This window comes from Solanum verrucosum, unplaced genomic scaffold (genome assembly GCF_900185275.1).
Source record: "Solanum verrucosum unplaced genomic scaffold, falcon-dt-bn FXZP01000049.1, whole genome shotgun sequence".
NCBI lineage: Eukaryota > Viridiplantae > Streptophyta > Magnoliopsida > Solanales > Solanaceae > Solanum > Solanum verrucosum.
The window spans coordinates 5,764,116-5,787,760 of record NW_026020221.1 but is presented as its reverse complement, the minus strand read 5'-3'; the positions used below and the strand labels follow the sequence as shown (position 1 = coordinate 5,787,760).

Below are 23,645 nucleotides of genomic sequence, written 5' to 3'. Positions count from 1 at the left end.
GTATCATTTTGATCCCAGCCCTAAAAATTAACAGAAAAGAATAAAAAAACTGTTAAACTTAATTGTGGGTCCCACACTTGGTGAACCCTTCTTCCTCCATCATCATTTTCCGTCATTTCTTCTCCTTCTTCTTTCTGTTGCCATTTCTTTTACAATTTTCACTGCCAAAAATCTTCTCATACTTACAAAAGTTTCTTTATATTTTAATTGAACATTTGTTAGATTTTTATTTTATATCTCTGTGTTCAATTTTTACCCTTTTATTTTAAAAATAGAATGAAAAAACAATGCTTGTAAAACTTACTAATTTTGAAAAAGTTAAAACGAAGAGATAGTTATATCCTTTATAGATCACTTTAATAAGAGAGAATAACTAGTTATAACTTAAAAAGAGTTTATTTATGGCAATCTCCTCGAAGGGAAAATAGAGACTTTTATCCAATTTACTTAATTCTCATTTGTTTTGATAATCTTGATTTTCTTCTTCTTATTATGTATGTAAATATAATTTTTAGAGGGAGATGAGAAATGGGTGTAGTGTATATGGAGCGGACCTCAAATGGTGAAAGAAAAAAGTTAAGGAAAAGGGTGTGCTTGTGGTAATGGTGAAAGAGCAGATTGAGGAAGAAAGGTCTCAATTCCAAGGGATCCACTGTTAAAGTTAACAGCTTTTTTTAATCTTTTTGGTTAGTTTTAGGGTTAAGGATTAAAATGATCATGATTTTGTATACATAAAAGTACTATTTAGATAAGATGATATATATAGAGGATCAAAATAATTTAACCCTTATACATTAAGGACCATTTTGATCATTTTCTCAATAATAGGTTATGCTCTGGATTCTCTGGTGCACTTTGTTCCAATTTATACAACATTGTTTGAAATAATGTGTAGTTTAAATTAGGTATAAATATATAAATATGTTTTTTTAACTTGGCTTCATCTCACATTTATGTCCTTTAACTTTGGATGTTTTTACCAAATTACTTAAAAATAACTCGAAGATAAGTGTTTTTTACTAAATAGTGTAGAAGATTGATGGAGGACTAATTATAAACAGTTGAATACACACAGGGTATTCGGTGCGGAGGAAAATATCTTACTATGAAATATTTATGTCAAGTTACATGATTTTACATGAGAAGTTATGAAGATCGTAGATTAGGCTAAAAAGTTAGTTAGTTAGTTAGATAGTTTAGTGTTGTCACACTCATTCTTCTATAATATTAGACGTATTACTAATTTCTTGCTCTTTAAATTTGGTTATTATTTATGGGATTTTCTTACACTTCTATTGTTGTTTTATCTTATTATGACCATGTCTAGTATTTTGCCAGAACTTTTTCCATTTTCGTATTTCTTTTTATATATTACTTTAATTTGTATTTTTCTTCTACTGGAAATCTATCGAAAACAATTTCTATATCTCCAAAATAATAACAAGATTTGCACATACTTTATACTCTCGACCAACTTAACATGATGACATAAACACATTTTGAGACTTCTCAAATTAAAACAATATACGTAGTGCTTCCACTATCCACATTATTTAGTTTAAGAATTCAAATTTGTTAATCAAAATTTACATTATAGTATGATATTTTTTATTATATTTTAATAATATGTTGGAAAAAAAACTCTATTAATTATAATGTAATGGAGTTTAATACATCACTTAAAGAGGATTAAGTAAGTAATTAACATACTTTCATACAAATTACAAATTAATCATCTCCACCAACTCCATCTTGTTCTCTCTTCTCCTTTTCCGGCCAATATTCGCCGGAGCACCAGATTTTCCGGCATCCAACGGAAAATTCAGAATAGCTTTTCTTCCTCTCATCTTAAACGCTGCACAATCATAAGCTCTAGCAGCATCCATATCAGTATCAAAAGTACCCAACCAAATCCTCGATCCTTTTCTACTTGGATCTCTTATCTCCGCCGCAAATTTCCCCCATGGCCTTCTCCTTACCCCTCTGTAATTCTTCTTCTTATTATTGTCTTCATTAGAACCGGCGGAGCTGTCGGAAACTGGACTGAGGATGGTATCTGAATCGATTTTGAATTCGGGGAAATCAGAGTGGAGATTGAAGTAACGGGAAATTGGGGAGTTGGGTTCATTTGGGTATGAGGAATTGGGTGAATCTGAGAGGGAATTGGATGTAGATGGCTCTGTTTTTACTGAAGTGAAAACAGGGGATATGTCGTCGGAGGAGGAGATTTGATCGGAAAAACAAGAATTGAGACTGTTGATGAATGATTCTGTAGTTGTGAAATCTTCGAGGAGATGTTGTCGTATGAGTTCTAATGTTAATCCTTCATCTTGTTTCGTCATTTTGCAGTATTTTGAGAATTGCAGTGAAGGTGTTTGTGTTTATGTCTCCGTAAGTGAAAATTTTGTAGTGAAGGTGTTTGTGTGAGTCTCTATATATGGAGTAGTAGTGTATTTTTATATATGCACACACATGTATATATCTGAGCAGGAAAGGGGTGGGGCGGCGGAGGGTGGTTATGCCATTTTTTTTTTGGTTTTTCATTTAGTTTGATATTCACGTTGGAGTCCGACTAAATCCAAATTCGGGTAAAAAAGTTTCACATTGAGAATAAAATGTTCTCTAAAAAAGGTGACTTTAACCAACATGGGTTGTGGTGCACTGGTGGGAGTGTTTCACCCTTAATCAGAGGTTTCGAGTTCAAGCCCTGGGTATAGAGAAAATCCTATTGGGAGTGTCACCCCCGAATGGGCCCTGCAGTGCGCGATCCGAATTTAGTCAGAGCTCTAACGTGGACTCCGAACACCGGGTGAGAAATCAAAGATAAAAAAGATGACTTTATACTCAAAAGGACTTGATGCTAAGACTTCAGATTAAGAATGAATGAGTACTTTCTTATTTTGAAAAAGTTCTCTATATATGGAGTAGTAGTATTATATATGTGCACATATTGAGGGGGAGGGGTGGCGGTGGGGGTGGAGGGGGGTTCATGACATTTTTCTTTTTGGCTTTTTATTTGGTGTCCAATATTGTATTGTAGTTCAACTAAATTCAAATTTTTGACAAGAAATTTTACATTGAGGTAAAATATAAGATGATCTATACCTCCGAGAAACTCAAACTTGAAATCTTTAATTAAGAATAAAGAAAGTCTAGTTGGTGGGGTCTATGGCATTGGGTATATACGGTTTGGACACTGTTTTTTGATTTGTGTGTGATAGTGAGTTTGTGATTACTGGAAAAAAGAGAAAGCAACTTTTTGTTTTTGAGTTATCCATTGTGTGTTGCATATGACATGTCTTTATTGATTTGGCGTAATCACTTTTATATGGATAGGTTTTTACTATGATTGGATAAATGAGATTTTTCTATTGTTGTATTTAAGTTATAGGACTAAAGAAACTAAAAAATAATAATCTTGTTTAATAAATTTCTACAATCTGTCCTATGTTTGGCTAGGGGTATTAGTTAATTTGGAGAATATTTATCTTATTATTTGTACTATAATAATGGAATAGCTAATCATATAGAAAGATTAATAATGGAATAGCTAATCATATAGAAAGATTTCAAAAATGACGATAGTTTGAACTTAATTAATCTATAGTCATAGTTTACTTTATTACAATTTATAGTTGTATGTTAGAAGGAGGAGAGACTCTAGCAAGATTAAAAAAGGAAACGAGAGGAGCGAGTGAAATTTGGGAGAAAGGTGAGACAAAGGTGATGAATACATATTGTATTTGTTATATTAGGTTGTTTCACAAATTCAATTGATCTGTACCAACAAATACAATTGTGTCAAGTATATTTATTCCTTGTGTATTCACTCAGTATCAAGATATTTGAGTGAATATGCAACTGGCTATAGATTTGTATTAATGTATTCAATTATATTTTGTCATTATTATACTTTTGTATCATGTATTGTATACTTAATCTCCTATAAACTTACTCAAAGATGTCAAATTATACAATTAAGTATAAATATCTAGTTACATAATCATGATCAGCCTACATTATACTTTAGCTCTTTTCGTTAAATATATAGTATTCTCTCTGTCTCAATTTATGTATTATTTTTTAAAATAATATCACATAAATTAAAACGAAACAGACACATCAATAAGTTAAGAAAGATGGGAGTGAGATGTAGCTCGTGGGGTGCATGGAAATAGATGCAAATTGTGTCCCGTGACGTTGGAGAGGAGGAATTTGATTTGTTGGTGTTTACAAGTGGTTAGAAGACAAAACATTCTTATCTGTTTTCTTTATCTTTTATCACAAGTGGAAGGAAGTAGGGTCACCTCTCATAAATATAAATATAAACATCTCTATTGTAGTGTATATATAAAAATAGAATAAATACAAATTACTATCTTACGATATAAATAAATGTAAAATAGTTAAACATTCCTTTTAATTGATATTTTTTTAAGGGGTGGATGTATTTTGAGAACTCCGTTTGTATATTTCGCTAGCCGATATACAAATAGGGTAATTTATTATGAATTTTCATAAATCGTATATAAATAGCTATGATAAGCATATATAAAATTCTGGATTTATACAATCAGGAGCCGAATTATACAAATCAGGCGAATAGCAAAAAGTGGGAAAACTATAGCAGTGAATTACAATTTTTTTATACTGTAATTATAGTACCTAATATAGGTTGAATGTTTGTTATTCTGCATAATTTTTCCTAGTTTTAACCATATAATGTCAAGTTTTAGTTGTATCGGTGAAAATAAGTTTCTTCTATCTTAATTTATGTAATGTTATATAATTAGATATGAAGTTTTTTTTAAAAATTAAATATATATGTCTTCGTGACATACCCAAAATACTGAAATATTTAAAATAAACCAACAATAGCGTTATCAACACACCTACTTTAGGCTAGGCTTGGGGGTATGACAAGTGTGGGGTAGTGGGGACGAGGATGAAGATAGGATGTGTTAGAGGACGGCGAAAATATAATTGACGTAGAATATCATTTATAAAATTTATTTTTCCTATCTTTATTAAAAATATAAATTCTAAAAAAAATAATTTTCAAAATCTAACGAACTGAACATGAAAAAATTAAGAAATCCTTCCGAACACCCCCTTAACAAACTCATCTAATTCAAAGCTTTCTTCAGGCCATAATTTATTTGAGTATGCGCAAAAGTCAAAGTGGATATTAATTCAACTCAAAAATCATGAGAAAGGCAAAAGATTTTATGATGATATATGATGGACCTTGTCATAAATTATTTATTAGTTCAAAAAAAAGAAGTCACGGACCATCTTACTTTACAATAACTTTCACTATATAACAATTAACAAGGTCGTGGTGGAGTCGTAATTATTCTTTTATTGTTAACCAAACGTTTTGTGTTTGAGCCTCCATGAATATGAAGTCGCTTTTGTTAGGGAGCGCTTTATCCCCCAATATGAAACTTCCTAATACGAATCCAGTTTTAGTTAAACTTTAATGTGAATATCGAATGCCGAATAAGAAAAGAAAAATCTTTTCACTATATATGCTTTTATTGACATGCATGCATGTAATCACTCTTTACACTCTTTTAACACGCATATATAATACACGGGACCAAAATACTAAGGACATTTGATTTGAGAATTACTTATTTTTTTGAAATATTTCTTTATTTTATTTTAAAATTGATTTTGATCTTGAAAATTTTACATGTGATGATAGAAAAATAGTAATTAAGTACATGATGAAATAGTTAAGTTATGTATAAGCAGATTCGTTATCATTTTTTATAAATTAAAAAAATAATAATGAGAAAAGGGTCTTGGTTCTAAAAATCAAATTGTCGGATTTCTTAGGGTAAAAATAGTTTATAATAATTAATAGTTAATAATCATGAGAGTAAATAGTTGCTAATCTTTGTTTTCGAACACCATCTTATTATTTCTAAATTCTTCCAAGTTCTAATAAGAAATACACTTTTTGAGAAGTAAATTATTTATGAGACTTCTTATATCTTAACACTACAACAAATAAGAATTTAGCGGTAATAATATAATTATCAGCTTATCTATATTATATTTAACAACAATAATATAATATTTTCATATATTTATAACCAACAATATTCTACACAGCGACTCCGAATATAATAATACTAACTCAATTGTATCATCGCCACAAAAAAATCTATTGATACTACCTCTGTCCACTTTTAATTGTCATGTTTCCTTTTTTAGAGTCAAATTATATGAACTTTGACTAACATTTTACGATATATTTTTTCATCATATTGATATGCGAAAAATTGTAATTTATAGTATTTTTCGTATAATTTTTGAATATTTTAACTTTTTGTTTTAAATATCGAATTAATATAATTTAATTTAACTTTAAAAATTAGTCAAATTTATTTTTAAAAAGTGCAATATAATAAATAAAAATAGACGGAAGAGTACTAAATATATCTTTTAGACGTAAGACAAAAAAGAAACTTCACATAATTAATAGTATCGATTATATGAGATATAAAATAAAGTTTTTCATCTACTATCGTACTTTTAAAAATATTGAAAAAGTAAACGTGACTTCCCAAGTCAACAAAAAAATCATTATTTTTCTTTTGTACAAGTCAATAGTACTTTGTAACGTGATGTAGTTCACTCTTATCTAGAGACGGAGTAGATATGTTGAATAAATGCTACATAATATCAAGTGTCGTAGGATCACCGATGAAAGTTGTGATGGAATCGTAAGTATATTTTCACCTTTAATCAGATATTTTGAGTTTGAGTTTTTCAGGGTATAAAATTGTCTTTATTAAAAAGTGTTTTATGTCAATGTAAGATTTTTCGGCAAGAATCTAAATTTAGTCGGGCTCCAATATATTTACTAAATACTGGATGGGAAATTAGAAAAATCGCAGAAGAGTCAAGTCGGAGCAAGGTTTCATTTGAATCATTTTTAACCAAAAATTATATATAATATATATATGAAGTTAAATTTTATTTTATATATCTATAGTAAAATATTAAATTCTTTAAATTTTTTATGTATTTATTTTTATATTTTTAAGTCTTTTTAGTAAAAATTCTCACTTAAGTGATGAAGTCTTAAATAATTTGTTAGATACTTATATTTTACTAAGTAGTTTTAATCTTGTAAGTTTATTAAGCGTGTTTTCGTTTCCTTCTAAAAAATTTTAATGGTTAAATTTATAGTCTGTTTGACCATCATTTTATGTGTATAAATAACTTCTTCGCATAAGTCTTTTTTGTGAAAAATTTAAAATTATGAGCTTCATATTTGAATGTTTTAAAATCATAACTCCATATTGATTATCATATATGTAAGATTTAAAATTATGAATTTCATATTTGAATGATTTAAAATCGTAACTTTATATGGCATGTTCAAACAGAAGTTAAATTATTATTTTTTAAATAAAACTATAAAAAAAAAATTATACCTCCAAAATTCTTACAAATGCAAGTTGTGGACTTGTGGGTACCCGTCCGTACCATGGGTGGACCTATCATTTTTTTTTTTTTTTTTTTTATCAAGGACCTATAAAATACTTGATTATAACTTGTAATATTTGTACAGTATTCATAAAAATCTCTTTTATTTTTGTTGTTTCCCTTGGATCTCTTTGCATTGTATTTAACCAAAAAAAAGGATAAGAATTAGCCTCCACTTGCTCAACATATTTGTCCTAATAGTTAAAGTTTTTTTTTTTTTTTTAATTTAAAGTTTCCTAATAGTTAAAGTTATCAGTATGAGTACAGTAAAAAAAGTATTTGGTTAATTTAGATTCACGTTCATAAGTAAATTACAAGTAATAAATTTTTTGTCCATATCAAAATATTTTATTTTCAAGTCTTACATTGAAGTATTTGATATGAAGGAAAGTGTTTTTTGAAAAAAAAAAATTAAAATTTTTTCATGTTGGGTTAATCGATTTGAATTTTTCTAGAAAAATAAGCTTCTTAAAAATGAGAAAAATGACTTTCTTAATGAAAGTAGGAAAAAAATAAATTACACCAATTACATTCCTTACTAATTGTGTCTACTGATCCCCACCCTCCAACACATTACACATATTATCTTCACCCCTAGCTCCATCTTCGTCCCTCATAACCCTCATTCACACCATCCTACACTTATCTTTCCGCTCCCTGTCTAAATTATGCAAATGCTTTTGAGATAATATTTTTGGTTTATTTACTAAATAAAAGAAAATAAGTAAAGAAGACTCATTTCTTTTCCAAGAAAATATTTTTCATGAAAAAAAAATACACCCAAGATTTTAATAATTTGTTTTTTTCAATATTTTTAATTTTTGGTACTCGCATTAGAATTCAATAAAATTCAAATTCGCGTAGAAAAGTTTCAAATTGGGGATAAACCAATAAAACACTCCTTAACAAAAGTGATTATGTATCTGAAGACTCGAACTCAATTTTTTTTTTAAGAATGAAAGAATACTTATCAGTTCACTAATACAGTTGTCGGTAAGATTTTAGTTAATAATAAAGGCAATCCAACTATCTCACTACGTTATATGATAATTAATAACTACTCCATTTATGGTCAACTACTACTCTCTCTGGTTCATTTTATATGGGGGAGATATTTTTAATTTTTATATTTAGTCTAAAATAAATATTTTTTCTCATGATTAAAAGGATATTAATTTATTTATTTTTATGCTAACCTTTATTTAAAAAGGTGAATTTTTACATACTTAAGAAATTATATTAAATAATTATTATTTAATTATGATAATTTAGTAAAAGTACCTTTTATTTAATTAAGATAATTTAGTAAAAAGGATTCCGGATATATCAAATTCATTTAAAGATAAATTAGAGGTGAAAATGGACATAAATATCGACGGTAGAAAATGCAGAAAGAAAAAAAGAGAAACATTTGGTTTTGGTGAGATTGAAAAATATTTTTTGAAAAATTATTTTCTTAAAGAATAGGTGATTTTTTATATTATTTTTTGTTGTTTCATAAGTAAAAAATATATTATACCAAATATTTTATATTTAATATAGAAAAATACTATGAAATGACGAGTTGGAGTCGATTGATCAAATGATTGGTAGAAGTTGGGAGTGTTGGGAGTAGGAAAGAAATAATGAGCTTGAAATATCATTTTATATAATTTATTTTTCTACTCTACTAAAAAAAGTCATTTTCTAAAAATAATAAAAACTAAATCATTATTATCAGATAATATAAATAATAATATCCTTTGTGATTTGTGAAACTTCTTTTTCCATTTTGCATCTTGTAGTCCAACCTGAATAGTACTAGTGAAAATGAAATAAGAAGTTCAACTAATTAATTAATTATATATGTTCAAGTTCAATTAATGTTGATACACTACAAGAACTTAAATATGTGACAATATTATTGTATTTAGAGTTGCTATAGCCTTAAATAACATATATATATATATATATAGAGTGTTGATCACATTCTTTCTACCTATATAGAAGCATGAGTTGAAAGTTGGTATTAACATGTATACTTAGAGTCATTTGTTAATTTGCATGTGGCATTTTAGTCTTTTAAATTAGGTTCTGAATTTTAATAGGTAGAAATGAGTCACTTTTTGTGCATGCTTTATTAATCTTTGATTATGTGACCTTTTAACCCTTTGAACAAAGTTTTATAGTTAACAAAAAAGTGGGGACATTTTTCTCATTATAATTGTGGGTTGTAGCTGACAATTGTTTTCTACTTCTAATTTGCCCATTTCAATTATTCAATTTTAAAAGAGTATTGCATATGATATTTATTAAAGGCGTTTAGTTATGAAATTTACATACTCCGACTATTTATTTTATTTAAATTTTTAAATTTAAAATTGGAGTTGTTTTTTTACCATATTTCTTTAAAAAAAAATGAAAAAATTTAAATGTACTTTTAAGTATAATTTATGTCCATCAATGTTTAAAAACTAGCAAATTCACTCAGCTTGACTAATTTATATAAATCATACCGTCAAATCTGCTCTAAAAGAATAATATCTCAAATAGATAGTCACACAATGTCCTTGATTAGATCCCATAATTAAAAGTGAAAAGATAAATTAAAAAAAAATAGACTGAAGAGGGAAATTAAAAAAAAAATAAAAAAAATAAAAAAAAATAAAAAAAAATAAAAATAAAAAAAATAAATATATATATATATATATATATAATATCAATAATTATGTATACTAGCTAATTGTAAATAGATCAATTAAAAAAAAGATATGTCTCCATTATTTTTTTTGTTCATTACTTGCTTTCAAGAGAGAGAGTACACACTCTCTATGCAATGTCAATATTTACGGTGAATTTATTTTATTTTAAAATAATTTAGAAAAATAATAGGACCTAAATTAAATTAAGATGTGTCACTGAGATTTATACTTAAATTTTGATACTTCATTTGGACTTTGTGGCAAGGCAAGCATTTGCCGATTCATCAGGACTTTTGACGATCCACCAAGTTTACTACTCCTTCCATTTTACATTAAGTAAATTTTTGGGGCATTTTTTATGTTTAAAATAATTAAATTGTTCAAAGTTCAAGATAAATGTTTGAGTTTTTTTTTTTCATATTTGCGCTCTCCTCTAAAGAAGTTTTATATTTTATATGAGATAAACTGCAGTACTTACAAAGTTATATGTATGATTTCACAAAAAGGCAATTATGAAAAATATAATTTAAATTATGTCCTTAAATGTTTTTCTTAATACATATACATTGCCTCAGAATTCACTTAATATAAAGTAGCGGAAGTATCATATTCTAACACAAAACTTATTTTTTTCAAAATGGGTCAAATCTTAAAATTGTATCACAAAAATTTCATATTTATACAAACCAAAATATAATATTTTTAAAATTGAAAATTTTGGCCCGTTCTGCACGGGCATGACTTATCTAGAATATTTATATTTATGAAAATAATTATCTAAATACATATCTTATTTTATCATAACCTCTAAAATTCTCTACCATTTGAAAAAATTACAAAAATCCCCTCTCGGATACACAATATCCCCTCTAGGACACATCTCTCCCCTCTCTGATACATTGATATCCCCTCTCAGATACATCCCTCATTAAATAATGTATCATTCGCAATCCGTAAGCTATGTATCTGTAGGTTTCCTGATGTATTTGAAATCTTATAATTTCAAGGAATTTTCGTAATTTGAAAAAGAATAAGAATAAGATGCATTTGTTTTTAACACTACAAGATTTATGTAATTTTTTCATTATTTATTACTCCCTATGTCCCTAATTACTTGTCCACATTTCCTTTTTTAGTTGTCCTTAATTACTTGTCCATTTTGACAAATCAAGAAAAGACAAAAAAACTTTTACCCATTATAACCTTAATTAATTACTTTGGAAAATGTAGAACTTCTTGAAAATTTTAAGTTTTTAATTCATTCATTTCATAATTAATAGGGATAAAATGGTAAACTCACTATATCAATTATTGTTTTCTTAATAAGTGTGTCAATTCAAAAGTGGACAAGTAATTAGGGACAGAGAAAGTATATGACTAAGTATAATATAACGATAATTATATTATTATCGTTAACTAATTACCATAAAATCCTTTATTTGGTATAATGATAGTAAATGAACATTTCCCAATTTGCTAATCCAATTGACTTTGTACTTTCCAGAGAGATGATTAGTTACAGCTCAGTAGTTCAACAATCAACTAATTTGGGACCCAAAATAAAACAAAGACCCCATCACATTAATTAACCAAAACATAAAAGTCTACTCAATGTCAACTTGATTTTAAAAAAACAGTTTAATATATATAAAAAAAAAAAAACTGTGTATAACCTGACAAATTCCAAGTTGCAAAAGGTTCACTGAATTTCAGATTCAGATTTTGTAACAGAAATAGACATCCTAACATAAAGACCCTACCCTACCCCCATACAAACATAAATTAAGGACGGAACTACAATATTAGATATTGAATTGAATGAATTCTGTAATATTTGTTTAGGTTATATATATTTTTATTAAAAGATTTATTAAATATTTTTATGAATAGTTAATTGCTTAATAACATTGCAATAACATATTCAGTACAATATCACAAAATCATGAAATCTGAAAATGATATATCTATTGATAGAGTATACGAGTAACCTTAACCCTATCTTAAAGAAGATAGATTGTTTCCGATAGACACTCAACTCACGATGTAAAATTGAGAACCTATAAATTTCTAACTCTTATTTCGCTTCTGACACAAAGAGGTCATGAAATTCTACTATTTTCTTCGTTTTAATTTGTTTGACCTATTTTTCGTTTTAGTTCGTCTAAAAAAGTGATTAATACCAACTTTTCACCTGCATTTTTAAGATCACAAGATTAAAAGACATTTTGATACATTTGACATATATATTTAATTTACAATCACAAAAAAAAAAATTAAAAATATTTTCTTAAATTCCTTACCAAATCAAAGTAAATCAAACAAATTAAATCGGAAAGAATATTAAATTTAATTCAACCCATATACCCATCCATTGACAGCAGGTTCTTCTAGATTTGTAGTTGCTTCATTGAAGAGATTAGACCGTTATAACTTACATTATACACAGAGATGATATTTGGCAAAAAAAAACTATATTTTGTCCATCTCTTGATATAGTTTAGGTGTCGGATTCAAGATTTGAATACTACAAAATACGAATCATAATTTGAGAGTATCGATTTTGAAATACATAATTAAATTTATCTATACTTTTTTTATTATTATATTACATGTGTGTATGTACACATACGTGCATACATGTACTTTTTCTAGCTCAAGAATACATTTTCTGATACTATGTATAATAACATGTATGTAAAGACACATATATGTATACATGATTTGAATCAAAACTATATAAAGCGTTTGACTTGTTTGTTCTAGAATAGTTTTTCATTTTTCTCTTCAAAATTTGTGTTCGAAAGTTGAATTTTCCCACTTTATATATCTTATTAATTAGTATTGCGGTTTGGTGATATTCCTCTTAGCCAAGAAGTCCACAACTTTGTATATACAATTGAAAACAAAATAAACAATAAAATTCACGTTCACTTATATAATAACAAAATTTTGCTTTTCTTATAGGTTTATTATTCAAGACGTGTGACATTATGTAACGACGGAAAACGATACAATCTATCAAAACATTGTATTCATTTAAAACAATTCATTACGATACATTATGTAACAACACGTAACAAACATCCAAACAAAGTTTAAGCTTCTTGCTGCTAATTTATATGATCATTTGAGAGTTGATGAAGGTTTGTACCAATTTTCTTATTGTATGAATTAAGACAATTATTTTCTTTCAATATATCTACTTAGACAAATATTTAAAAAATATGACAATGGTGAGGTTTATCTAAATTCTCACGACAAATTATTTCTTTATGGTGTGATTGACTTGTTGAGTTCACATGCAAATTCTTCTCAAGCGTTTTAACTTGTAGGTTCTTAAATAGCTCATTTTTCTCTTCATGTGTTCAATTTGCATACTTTATATAAAATATTGAGATTTATAGGTAGTTTGACGGGGTGTATAAAAATAATATCAGTGTATTAATAATATTAAAACTAGTGTCCTTCGGGATGATTCAGTTGGTTTGGAAATGGTCATCCACACAGATGATTCGAGATCGATCCCCTCTCAATGCCTTCTGAGTCGAATATATCGCATAGGGTGCGTAGTTGGTGAAAATTGCCAAAGATGAAAACAGTAATAATAAGATGACAATTTGACTTCACCCTTAATGAATTATTGAAATTTGACATTTTGATAAAATGCCCTTTTTTTCCTCCTTTCTTAAGAATTACGTATCACCTTTGTTCACATGATTCTATTGTTGATTGCTTTCAAACTTACTTAGATAAATTTCATGTTTACAATAAATAAACCTAAATATGAAATATATAAAAACAAACAAGATCCGTGAGTGATATTCCAATAGTTTGCAATTTCCCTAATTTTATATTGGGAAAATCACATAAATATACTATATTTCACTTTAATGATTTGGGCCGAAAGTCATTCTTATAATATATCACTATTGTTACTTTAGACATTTGGGAGATACAAAATTAACTTACTCTATTAATTCAGATTGTCATTGAATAAACCTATTTAACAATAATAACATTACTTTCGTTGCATACCAAGTCCGATCAATCTTAACATGATAAAAAATCGTTAGTCGAAAGAATGTATTCGAAATAAAAGATGATGGTAGGAGATCTCACAAATTAATTAATAGGTAAATGGAAGACAAAAATATAAAACAAATAACAAAAATTAGGAATATATTTGAACCTTTTCCTTTAAATAAACCAACCAAATTAAAATTCATATTTACATGAAAAAAAAAGCTTAATCAATGAAATAAAAAATATCCATTCTCCCTCCATCTCTCCATGTTTCTTCATTTGTACTTGACATCATTGTTTAAGAAACTATGTTAATCTTCAAATATTTTTATCCAAATTCCCAAAAGGTAGATTCCTTTTTGCACTTGATATCATCTCATACTTGTTCACAATATTTCATTTTATGAATTGTTGGCACACCTAAATCTCAGTGGATCGTGACAGCAAGATCATTCTGCTATACAATATCCCCCCATAAACATATTCAAGTGGATTTTTTTGGTCATTTCACTATGTAACCAAAAGTTGAGAATAACCAAAATTTGGATGTGGTGATAATGGTGACAAAGGTGGCACTTCAAAAATACCTTTTCCATTTCCACTATCCCAAATTGAAGACCAATTTGAAGGTGTTAATGGAGTTGCCACCATTTGTTCTCTTTTCACCTCTTTCTTCACCACAACTCCGTCATCATTCTCCATTTCTCCTCTTACCCTTTTTTTCCCACAAGAATTCAAATTCAATCTTACTACTTTTTTCTCAATCTCATGATTTTCTTGCTTGAAATTGCTTACTTCAAGTGGGAAATTCATGATTGCTTTACTCCCTCTGAGCCTAAATGCTGCTCTGTCATATGCCATAGCTGCATCGATTGCAGTATCGAATGTTCCTAACCAAACCCGTGTCCCCTTTCTAGTTGGATCACGAATCTCCGCTGCAAATTTCCCCCATGGCCTTTGTCTCACTCCTCTGTATCGCTGTTTCTCCGATTTTTCCACCATTTTCTGAACAGAGTACTCTGTTTTTACTTCCCCTGTTTTTGGTTCCTCTGTTTTCTTGACAGAAGGAATTGAAATGTTTAACGAAGGTTTTCGATCATTGAAACTTCTTTTCTTTTGGGGTTTAGCTTGGAATTCAATTGTTGAGTTGTCGAACAAACGAGAGGCAGATTCAAGATTTGAACTTTGAGCTGTATTGATGAAATCAGGATAAAAAGAGAAATTGCTTTCAAGTTTGATCTCAGAGGTTAATGATTCTAAAGATTCCGAATTCAATGAGGTTTGAGAATAAAGGGTACTACTTGTTTCTAATGAAGAAGAAGAAGAAGAAGAAGAACAATAATTTTCCATGAAAACAACATCATCAAGAAGATGTTGCCTTATCATATCTAGTGAAGAAGAATCCATTTTTAAAAAGTAAAATTTGAAAAAAAATGAGATTTTGTTGGTTGAATATTATGAACGAATTGAATTGAGTGGGAAATGAAGAGTGAAAATGGAGATTATAAAGGGTGGAAAATTTTAAGTCCAATGGAGGTTTCTTGGTGCCTTCTTGGTTAGAACAAGGAAGCCTCTTGTGGGGCTTATCCATTTCCATTTTTTAAAGTATATAATACTATATGGTACCACTTGTTATAATAATAATAATAATAATTAGAGATATTCTTTTTTAATAATAAAATAATAATAATAATAATGAAATAGATGATGTTGATTTTATGTTTTTAGAGTCATTGATGATGTTTCTTCCACTTATGGACCCCTATTTCTAGGTTGCTTCTTTCATTCTTTTTAATTACTTTTCTTTCACTTTTTTACATGAAAGAATGAAGAAAATTGATACTATAGGAAATATAATGAAAAAATAACAATATATGAAGTGAAATTTTATTTAAAGAGAACGATGTGGTTATTTTTGATAGACTTTTCTATCTTTATTTTATAAGGATAGAGAGATTATTTTCGATAAAATTCTTAATTCGAGTAAAACTGATAATATTGAAATTGTCTTTCTATTTAGTATTTTTCATTTGTAATTTTGATAAATAGATTTAAAAAGGAATTTTGAGAGAAGTGAAAATGCAGCTTCTTGTTATTATATTATTAAGGTTTAAGACTTATGATGAGACCGATAAGTTCTTTTCTTAATTAGAAGTTTTCAATTTTAACCTTAGAAGTTACAATAACAATAATAATATATTCAGTGAAATTCACAAGTGGGATTAAAATTCTGGAGAGGATAGAGGTACGCAAGGTAGACAGATTGCTTCCGAAAGATTCTAGTACAGCAAATTCAAGTACAAAAAAACGGAGACAATGACGAAAGTATAGCAAACAACAATAAAATAGTGTGATAATCAAATATCAGAAACAAGAATTATAATAATATTAGTATAATGACAATGACAAGCAGTATTAAGTAAGAATTTATTTTTGAATATTTTTTCTCCATAATTTTAAACTTATATGAATTGATGGTGTAAAATTATTGCGCAACCTTTAAAATATAAAATAGATAATTTAGACTGACAAGTAATTGAACACAACAAAATGAAATTAATAATTTGAAAAATAAATTATTATTCTAGTATATAATGGAAGGGATATGGGTTCACATTACATCCCCCCCAATTATTTTTAATGATGTTATATCTCTTCAAAACTACTTAAATATATATACTTATGTTAGTACTCAAGTTTATAGAGTCTTATGGTGCCATAATTATTAAGTGCGCCTCTATAATTAAGTTTCAGGGTAAAATTTATGTTTTTGGTTCAACGATAAAAATTTAAAAGTTAAATTCGTTAAATTTAAATAATGAATTCGTCTATTTATCATAATGTATTCATCTTCTTGAGATTCTGAATCCATCAAATTACGACTCATAATTGTTTGACTATTGTTCCAATACTAATTAGACACATATTAGCACACATTGCGAACTAATTAAATAAGTGATTAGTGTGATTGCGGTTAAGTTTTCTAAGTCAAAAATAGAACCTACTATTACTTTGGTAGATGTTGAAATGAAGCATATGAAAATGATAATTTGAATGAATTTGGTATTTACAGCTATCATTAGTAACACAATTAGTTGAATTAATTCTTGGTGGATCTAATATAAAGTGAATTAAAATTTTAATGACAAAATAATGCACGTTTTTTTTAGAAAGTTCTATTTTTATTGCAAATATTAATGGAAGGGTCCCTTTTTCCCCTACCATACAATTGTCGATGAATGGAATAAATAAGAATTATAGATTATAAAGCAATAGGTAAAAGAGATTAAGTAGATTATTGATCTACGGTGGAACTATTAGGCATCGTTATCGAAAAAGTAAAAGTTTTCGAAAATAGTTATATATGAAAGAAGCTTATCTTGTCCAGTTATTATTGTGTTTCTGATCACGCTATCTCATAGTTGAGCCATCCTATCTCACTATTCCGACCTCAACCGAACTAGATTCACTACTCTAAGGTGACCTAGGGTTGCGTTCACTATTATTCTTGTTGAGCTGAATCTGATCAAACATTGACTGTCACATATCGTTTTCTGATACGTCCAAATATTGAAATCGTACTTTAACCCATATAAACACATATTTCATTTTCTTAAAAGATGGAATAGTTTCCCAAACCAAATACAAGCTAATTAAGTAAAAAATCTAAAAAAAACTAATATTCTTTATCGAAATCCAAACACAACTTTTTCCCAAAAATATTTACCCACTTATTTCTAAAATATATATAACTAGCGTTTATTCATACATTAACATGAAAAAAAATGAGTTTTTATAATTGTGTTGAATTTTTTTTTTTTGAATTTGAAGTTATATTTAAATTGCCATTTTACTTGAATTTTCTTTCAAAATTGGTTGAGTGAAAGTGAAATATCACCAAAAAGAAAAAAATTATTTGGACTGAATAAATTAAATGATCAAATTTCATGACCACAAATTATTTTCAATAATTTTTTAAGAACCTACTCCTAAAATGTATAGTCAAACGGGTGTTTAATTTATTTTCATTTTGAGAAAAAATCTAAACCAAAGCAAAATTTAAACACTTACTAGTCTATTAATTACCAAGAAAAGAAAAAATTATTAGTCTTGTCAAAGACATAAAAAGTTGTATCATGTATGTATATCACATGAATAGAAAGTAGCTAGCAAAATATGGCACGTAAATCGACAAAAATGGCATAGTTTGACTTTATTGTTCCTTTTTGAAACATATTTTTCAACGATTTTTTGTATTTTAATCTGATTTTTGTATTATTAAAAAACTTGATTAATAGAAATTAATTAACTATAAATAGTAATAGTAACTAGTATGTGTACAATTAGATATACTTGACTTGCATGCAACATCAACTCTAACCAGGCAACCATCATGGGTTGTGGTATAGTGGTGAGACTGTTTCATTTGATTTTGAGTTCGAGCTCTGAGTATTAAGAAAATTTTGTTGGGAAACTCACCACAAATGAGCATTGCAATGCGCGATTTAAATTTAGTCGGGGCTTCAATGTAAGATCTAGATACTGAGTGGGAAATCAGTGTCACCCCATATGAACCTGCAGTGACCGATTCGAATTTAATCGAGACTTCAATATGGAATCCGAAAATTGGTGGGAAACCAAAAAAACCTCTAACAAGACAAGTAAAGTATCCTACGAGGCAAAATTAGAATTTAAAATTTTATTTTTTGCAGTTATTAAATTTAAACTTATGATCAATCATGACCAATAAAAAATTTAAGGCAAATTTAAATTTGAATCAAAATTATTAAATTTGATAAAACTTGTAACTTGAATTCTAGCTCTGACCCTATTTTCAACCACTTGATTAAGAGTCACTATCTTGGTTTTGGTTGCTTTAATTTTCATCAACTTGATGTTGGCCCTAGGAATTATCCAGGTTGCTGCCTTATTTTTTTTTCTTTTTCTTTTTTAATTGTTTTATTTTTGCTGAGGTCTAAGGGGATGAAGCTGGTCACTTTCTTTAATTTTAGGGCCCATTTTCTTTTAAATTGGGATTAATCAGTGGAGAAGTTAAAATTTTTGTTAAGGCTATTTAAGATTTAATATGTATATGAAAACTAATTTTTCTATTTATCTATATATATTTAGTAAAATTTGTCATATATATAATTTTTTGATGAATAATAGTCAACTAATCACCTTTTATTACATGTAGCTATGTCAACTAAGATTAAATATTTATTCAATCAATAATAAAATATACTAATGTAGGAATTATATATTATGTGAAATTTCTTATTCGAAAGACTTAGTCATATACTTGTAATGCACGTATTCTTATAATCGTATTCATATTACAATGACAATATAATCAGTAAAATTTCATAAGTGAGATTTGGGGAAGGTAGGGTGTGTCGCAGATCTTATCACTATCCTGTGGAGGTAGAGATGTTGTTTCAGAAGACCCTCGGCTCAGAATATAGCAAATTCAGATACAAAGAAAAAAATATAACAAATCACAAGAAAACAATGTAAAATCTACCAGAAAATAGCAACAACAACAAAAAAATCGTATTCATATTGTATCTAAAATACAATAATCCACAAATTTTGCATACTTTATGCAACTATACATCAAAGTTTAATAATGCCAAACCAAACACAACATTACATTAGGTAGCAATTATATTTTCTTGTTCAACGACCAGCCAAAAAAATGTCAAATTCTATGTTAATTAATATTTTTTATAGAGGCATTATATTAGTATTAATTAATATAGGTTGTATCTTTAAGGTTTCAACTTTTAATCTAATTAATCATCAAAAATAGCTGCACATTTTGTTATTTTGCCCTATTGTTATTATAATTACCTATGTATGACAGAATGTTTAGCCGACATGATCAATTTTTTTTAGTTGCTTAATTATTTTATATTCTCATGGTCCAAAAAGAAATTTTCATTATACTAGATTGGATTTATATATACTGATAATGTAAAATTTTCTTATGATATTACTGTAGTTTAATCTTTTTAGTGGAAATAATCTTATGACTCTTATGACTATTTAACGATTGAATTTAAAAAAAGAAAGAGATACTTTCAAAATTTTAAAATGTAAAAATGAAGATGTCTTTATGTGTAAAAATTAAGATCATTTATTAAATAATTATCAATTTTAATTTACCCTATATACAATTACTTATTGAATTGCTCTTTAAGATATATAATATGGGACTTATACTATGTGAGAAGAATATTTATGATATTTGAATTTGTAATAAGATGATAACTCGCCAAAATATCATATCGCGTTTGGTTGATCCTTTTTTTTTCATTATCGGTTGGATCTAGAAGTACATTCAGAATTAACGAAAAATCATTATGTGAATTTACGACAACTGACTTTGAAAGAAGAACATCAACTTATTTTCGTTATTCTATATTGGTATTGAGCATAGCAAAATCAAGGTTAATGATAAAATCAGTGAAATTTTCATTGTGTTCTACTTTTGCATAGTTTCGATCCATAATGAAAGGTTACATACTTGAACCTCGTTAGACTCAACCAAAGTGAAAAGTATAAGCGAAGAATAAAAAAGATAAGTCTGAAAATGCAAAATATTTGTGATTAAATATTTTAATAATGATATTGAATAAATGAGGATACCAATATAATCCCGTCAATATTGAAGAAAGAATTGACTAAATCGACATAATATTCAGAAGAAGAAAAAAAAAGAAGATATTTGGGAGTGGATATAATTTAAAAAACCAGCCGCAAAGTATTGATTTCTGTAGAAATATCAACTGCAATTATTCAGTTAATTAATTAATTAGTAGAATTCAACTTGATCAATTTTTTAATCAAAATACCAGACTTTTTCAGATACACGTGCAGATTTCATTACAATGGACCATTACTCATATCCCATTATTCTAGGAGGAAAAGAGAGTTAATAATAATAAATTAGTTATACATGCAAAGTCTTATTTTGTTACAAAATTGAGCCTTTTTTTAAAAAAATTTGGTAGTCAATATTTACGTTAAAATAATTAATTCAAATTCACATTATGTAAGATCATAAAATAGGAGAAGTGTCTAGTCAAGATTCTCTTCATACATATTCAATATTTTGTTTGAACCTGAAATCATTGATTAAAGGTGGGACCATACAAATCGATAAGTAAACTTTTTGTGGAATATGGAGAATAGTACTTTGGATGTATACGAAAAACACATACACACTATATTGATGGGACTTTAGGTATACAAACACACACATATATACACTCATTAATGGGATATAAATAGTTTAGGAATTGTACTTTTTATGTGAAATTGGACATATAATTTATCAAGGAAAAATTACCTAAATGTCACAAATGTCATATCTCTTCTATGATATATACATCTTTAAAAAAAAATCTCCTCTCGGATATATCACTCTCCTATCGATGATACATCCCAATCCCCCTCTCGGATACATCTCTCCTCTCTCGGATATACATTCCTCCAATATGTATACAAATGTCATATCTCTTCTATGATATATACATCTCTGTCTCCTCTATGATATATCCCTCCCCTCTCGGATATATCATTCCCCTATGTATTCGAAAGTCCAGTGATGTATCTGAAATCCATAAATTTTGAATGATTTTTGTAATATAGAAAATAGTAGAAAAATAATGTAATTAACTCTTAACACTACGAGGTTTATGTAAATTATATTATATATTTATTAATAAGCAGCTTTGCCTTTTGAGCTTGGTGAAACACTTTGTTAGTCAATATAGTTGATAATTTAAAATATTTTTAAAACAATCATAGTCGAAAATTTTAAAATAGTAATATGTAATCATAAGATGGAAGGAAATGAGTTAATACAACCTTTTACGATTATATAAATGAAAATAACCCTAGAAAGATCTCATGTATGTTATTTTTTTTAAAAAAATTACGTTTAACAAAGATAAAAAATTAAAAATAAATCAATAACAAGTTTCAAAACCCCATTAAAGATTGTAGTACGATAATTACAAGTATCTCTTCATTCCTAATCAGTCAAAAATCTTGAATTTGAACTCACATTTGAAGTCGGTTTGAGTATTAAATAATTTTACGATAATTCAGGACTTCCTAGCTTAAGTTTAAGTTAATCAAATAGGAGTATAAATTAAAACACACCGTGAAAGAAAAAAAAAGACTTAAGATGCGTTTAATTAAAAAACGAGCTATTTTGAAATAACTATAATAATATAAGTTACTATTCCATAATTTTATCTTATCATAAAATATACTCTCATTCTAAAATAATTTTCGAAATAAATTATCTTTTAACTCTCATATCAAATGAGTCATAACTGTGCACGAGGGGACAGTTGAAAGGAGTTGGTAGGCATCAAACTCAAGACAATTAGTCAAAAGTCAAAATGTAAGACTCATAATAGTTAATTAATTAAAGATGGATCATCGTCAATCTTCAAACGTTGAATGTTGAAAATAATTCTGTGCTGTCTGATGCAAAGACTTCTCTTCCTTTATTTTTGGTTAAGTATTCGAGTAAAGATCGGATTCGTATCGAGAAGTTCTATATTAAGGTAATTTGTTTTTTAATAAAGGTAATTTAATATTAAAAGAAATTTAAATTCAAATTTTTTAAATTTATTTATCATTTTATCATAATTCTCGTTAGTTATGTGCTTCTGTTTATTACTTTATGATATCTGACTTTGAATATGCACTTGTTTTTATAAATAAATAATTATTAACGAATTTACTACTTTTCACCAAATCATTATTTTTGGAATAATATCTATGTTGGTAACAAGAAGAATATTCTTGGGTCCATACATATAATTCATGCATATGTACATTGTATCAAGGTGGCACAATTGTTCCATTCTTAAATAAATAAATAATGATAATAATATTTATTTAATTATTGCTAATTAATATATTATCAATTTGAGATTATTTATGTTCTAAGTACGTATCTAAATGTACATAATTCATCATTAGTTAAAACTTATAAGTGTTATTTTATGGTTATGTTTTAGCAGTTATTTGACGTGATAATTGATAGTGATGATGATGAATATAGTAATAAAGATAGGCATGGTTGTCGTCATGTGATGAAAGGCGGTCATGGAGTTTTTTGTAAGATGGCGGAGGTGATTGGTGGTGAAGACAGTGGCCGATTTAGGTAAATATTGATGATGGCTAGTTGGAGATGGTTAGTGCTTTGTGGTGTTAGTATGTAATTGTTGTGAGTGCCATAATTGGATTCTCTAGAGTTGAGGCAAACAAATTTTTAAACTCCGTTACAATTGGATAAGCTTAGTAACTTAATTGATCGACGGACTATTTAAATTTTCATCTTATTAATAAGGATTTGATCGCCAGTTAAAAAAATAAACAAACAAAAAACTCCTATATATTACAATTCCA

At 27.6% G+C, this 23,645-nt stretch overlaps 2 protein-coding genes across 2 annotated transcripts; both read right to left on the bottom strand.

Annotated features, from left to right (window-relative positions):
- Positions 1-1,627: 1,627 nt before the first annotated feature.
- On the bottom strand, positions 1,628-2,444 carry LOC125831294 (ethylene-responsive transcription factor ERF106-like). The gene has a single exon (XM_049510492.1). The coding sequence runs from the start codon at positions 2,340-2,342 to the stop codon at positions 1,722-1,724; it is 621 nt and encodes a 206-aa protein (XP_049366449.1). The 5' UTR covers positions 2,343-2,444; the 3' UTR covers positions 1,628-1,721.
- Positions 2,445-14,500: 12,056 nt separating this feature from the next.
- LOC125831289 (ethylene-responsive transcription factor 5-like) lies at positions 14,501-15,619 on the bottom strand. Its single transcript, XM_049510485.1, has one exon. It carries the CDS (start codon positions 15,615-15,617, stop codon positions 14,721-14,723), a length of 897 nt encoding a protein of 298 aa, XP_049366442.1. The 5' UTR covers positions 15,618-15,619; the 3' UTR covers positions 14,501-14,720.
- Between the last annotated feature and the right edge of the window lie 8,026 nt (positions 15,620-23,645).

Coding starts and splice junctions, on each gene's coding strand:
- LOC125831294 (XM_049510492.1), bottom strand. CDS start 2,342: ATGACGAAACAAGATGAAGGATTAACATTAGAACTCATACGACAACAT.
- LOC125831289 (XM_049510485.1), bottom strand. CDS start 15,617: ATGGATTCTTCTTCACTAGATATGATAAGGCAACATCTTCTTGATGAT.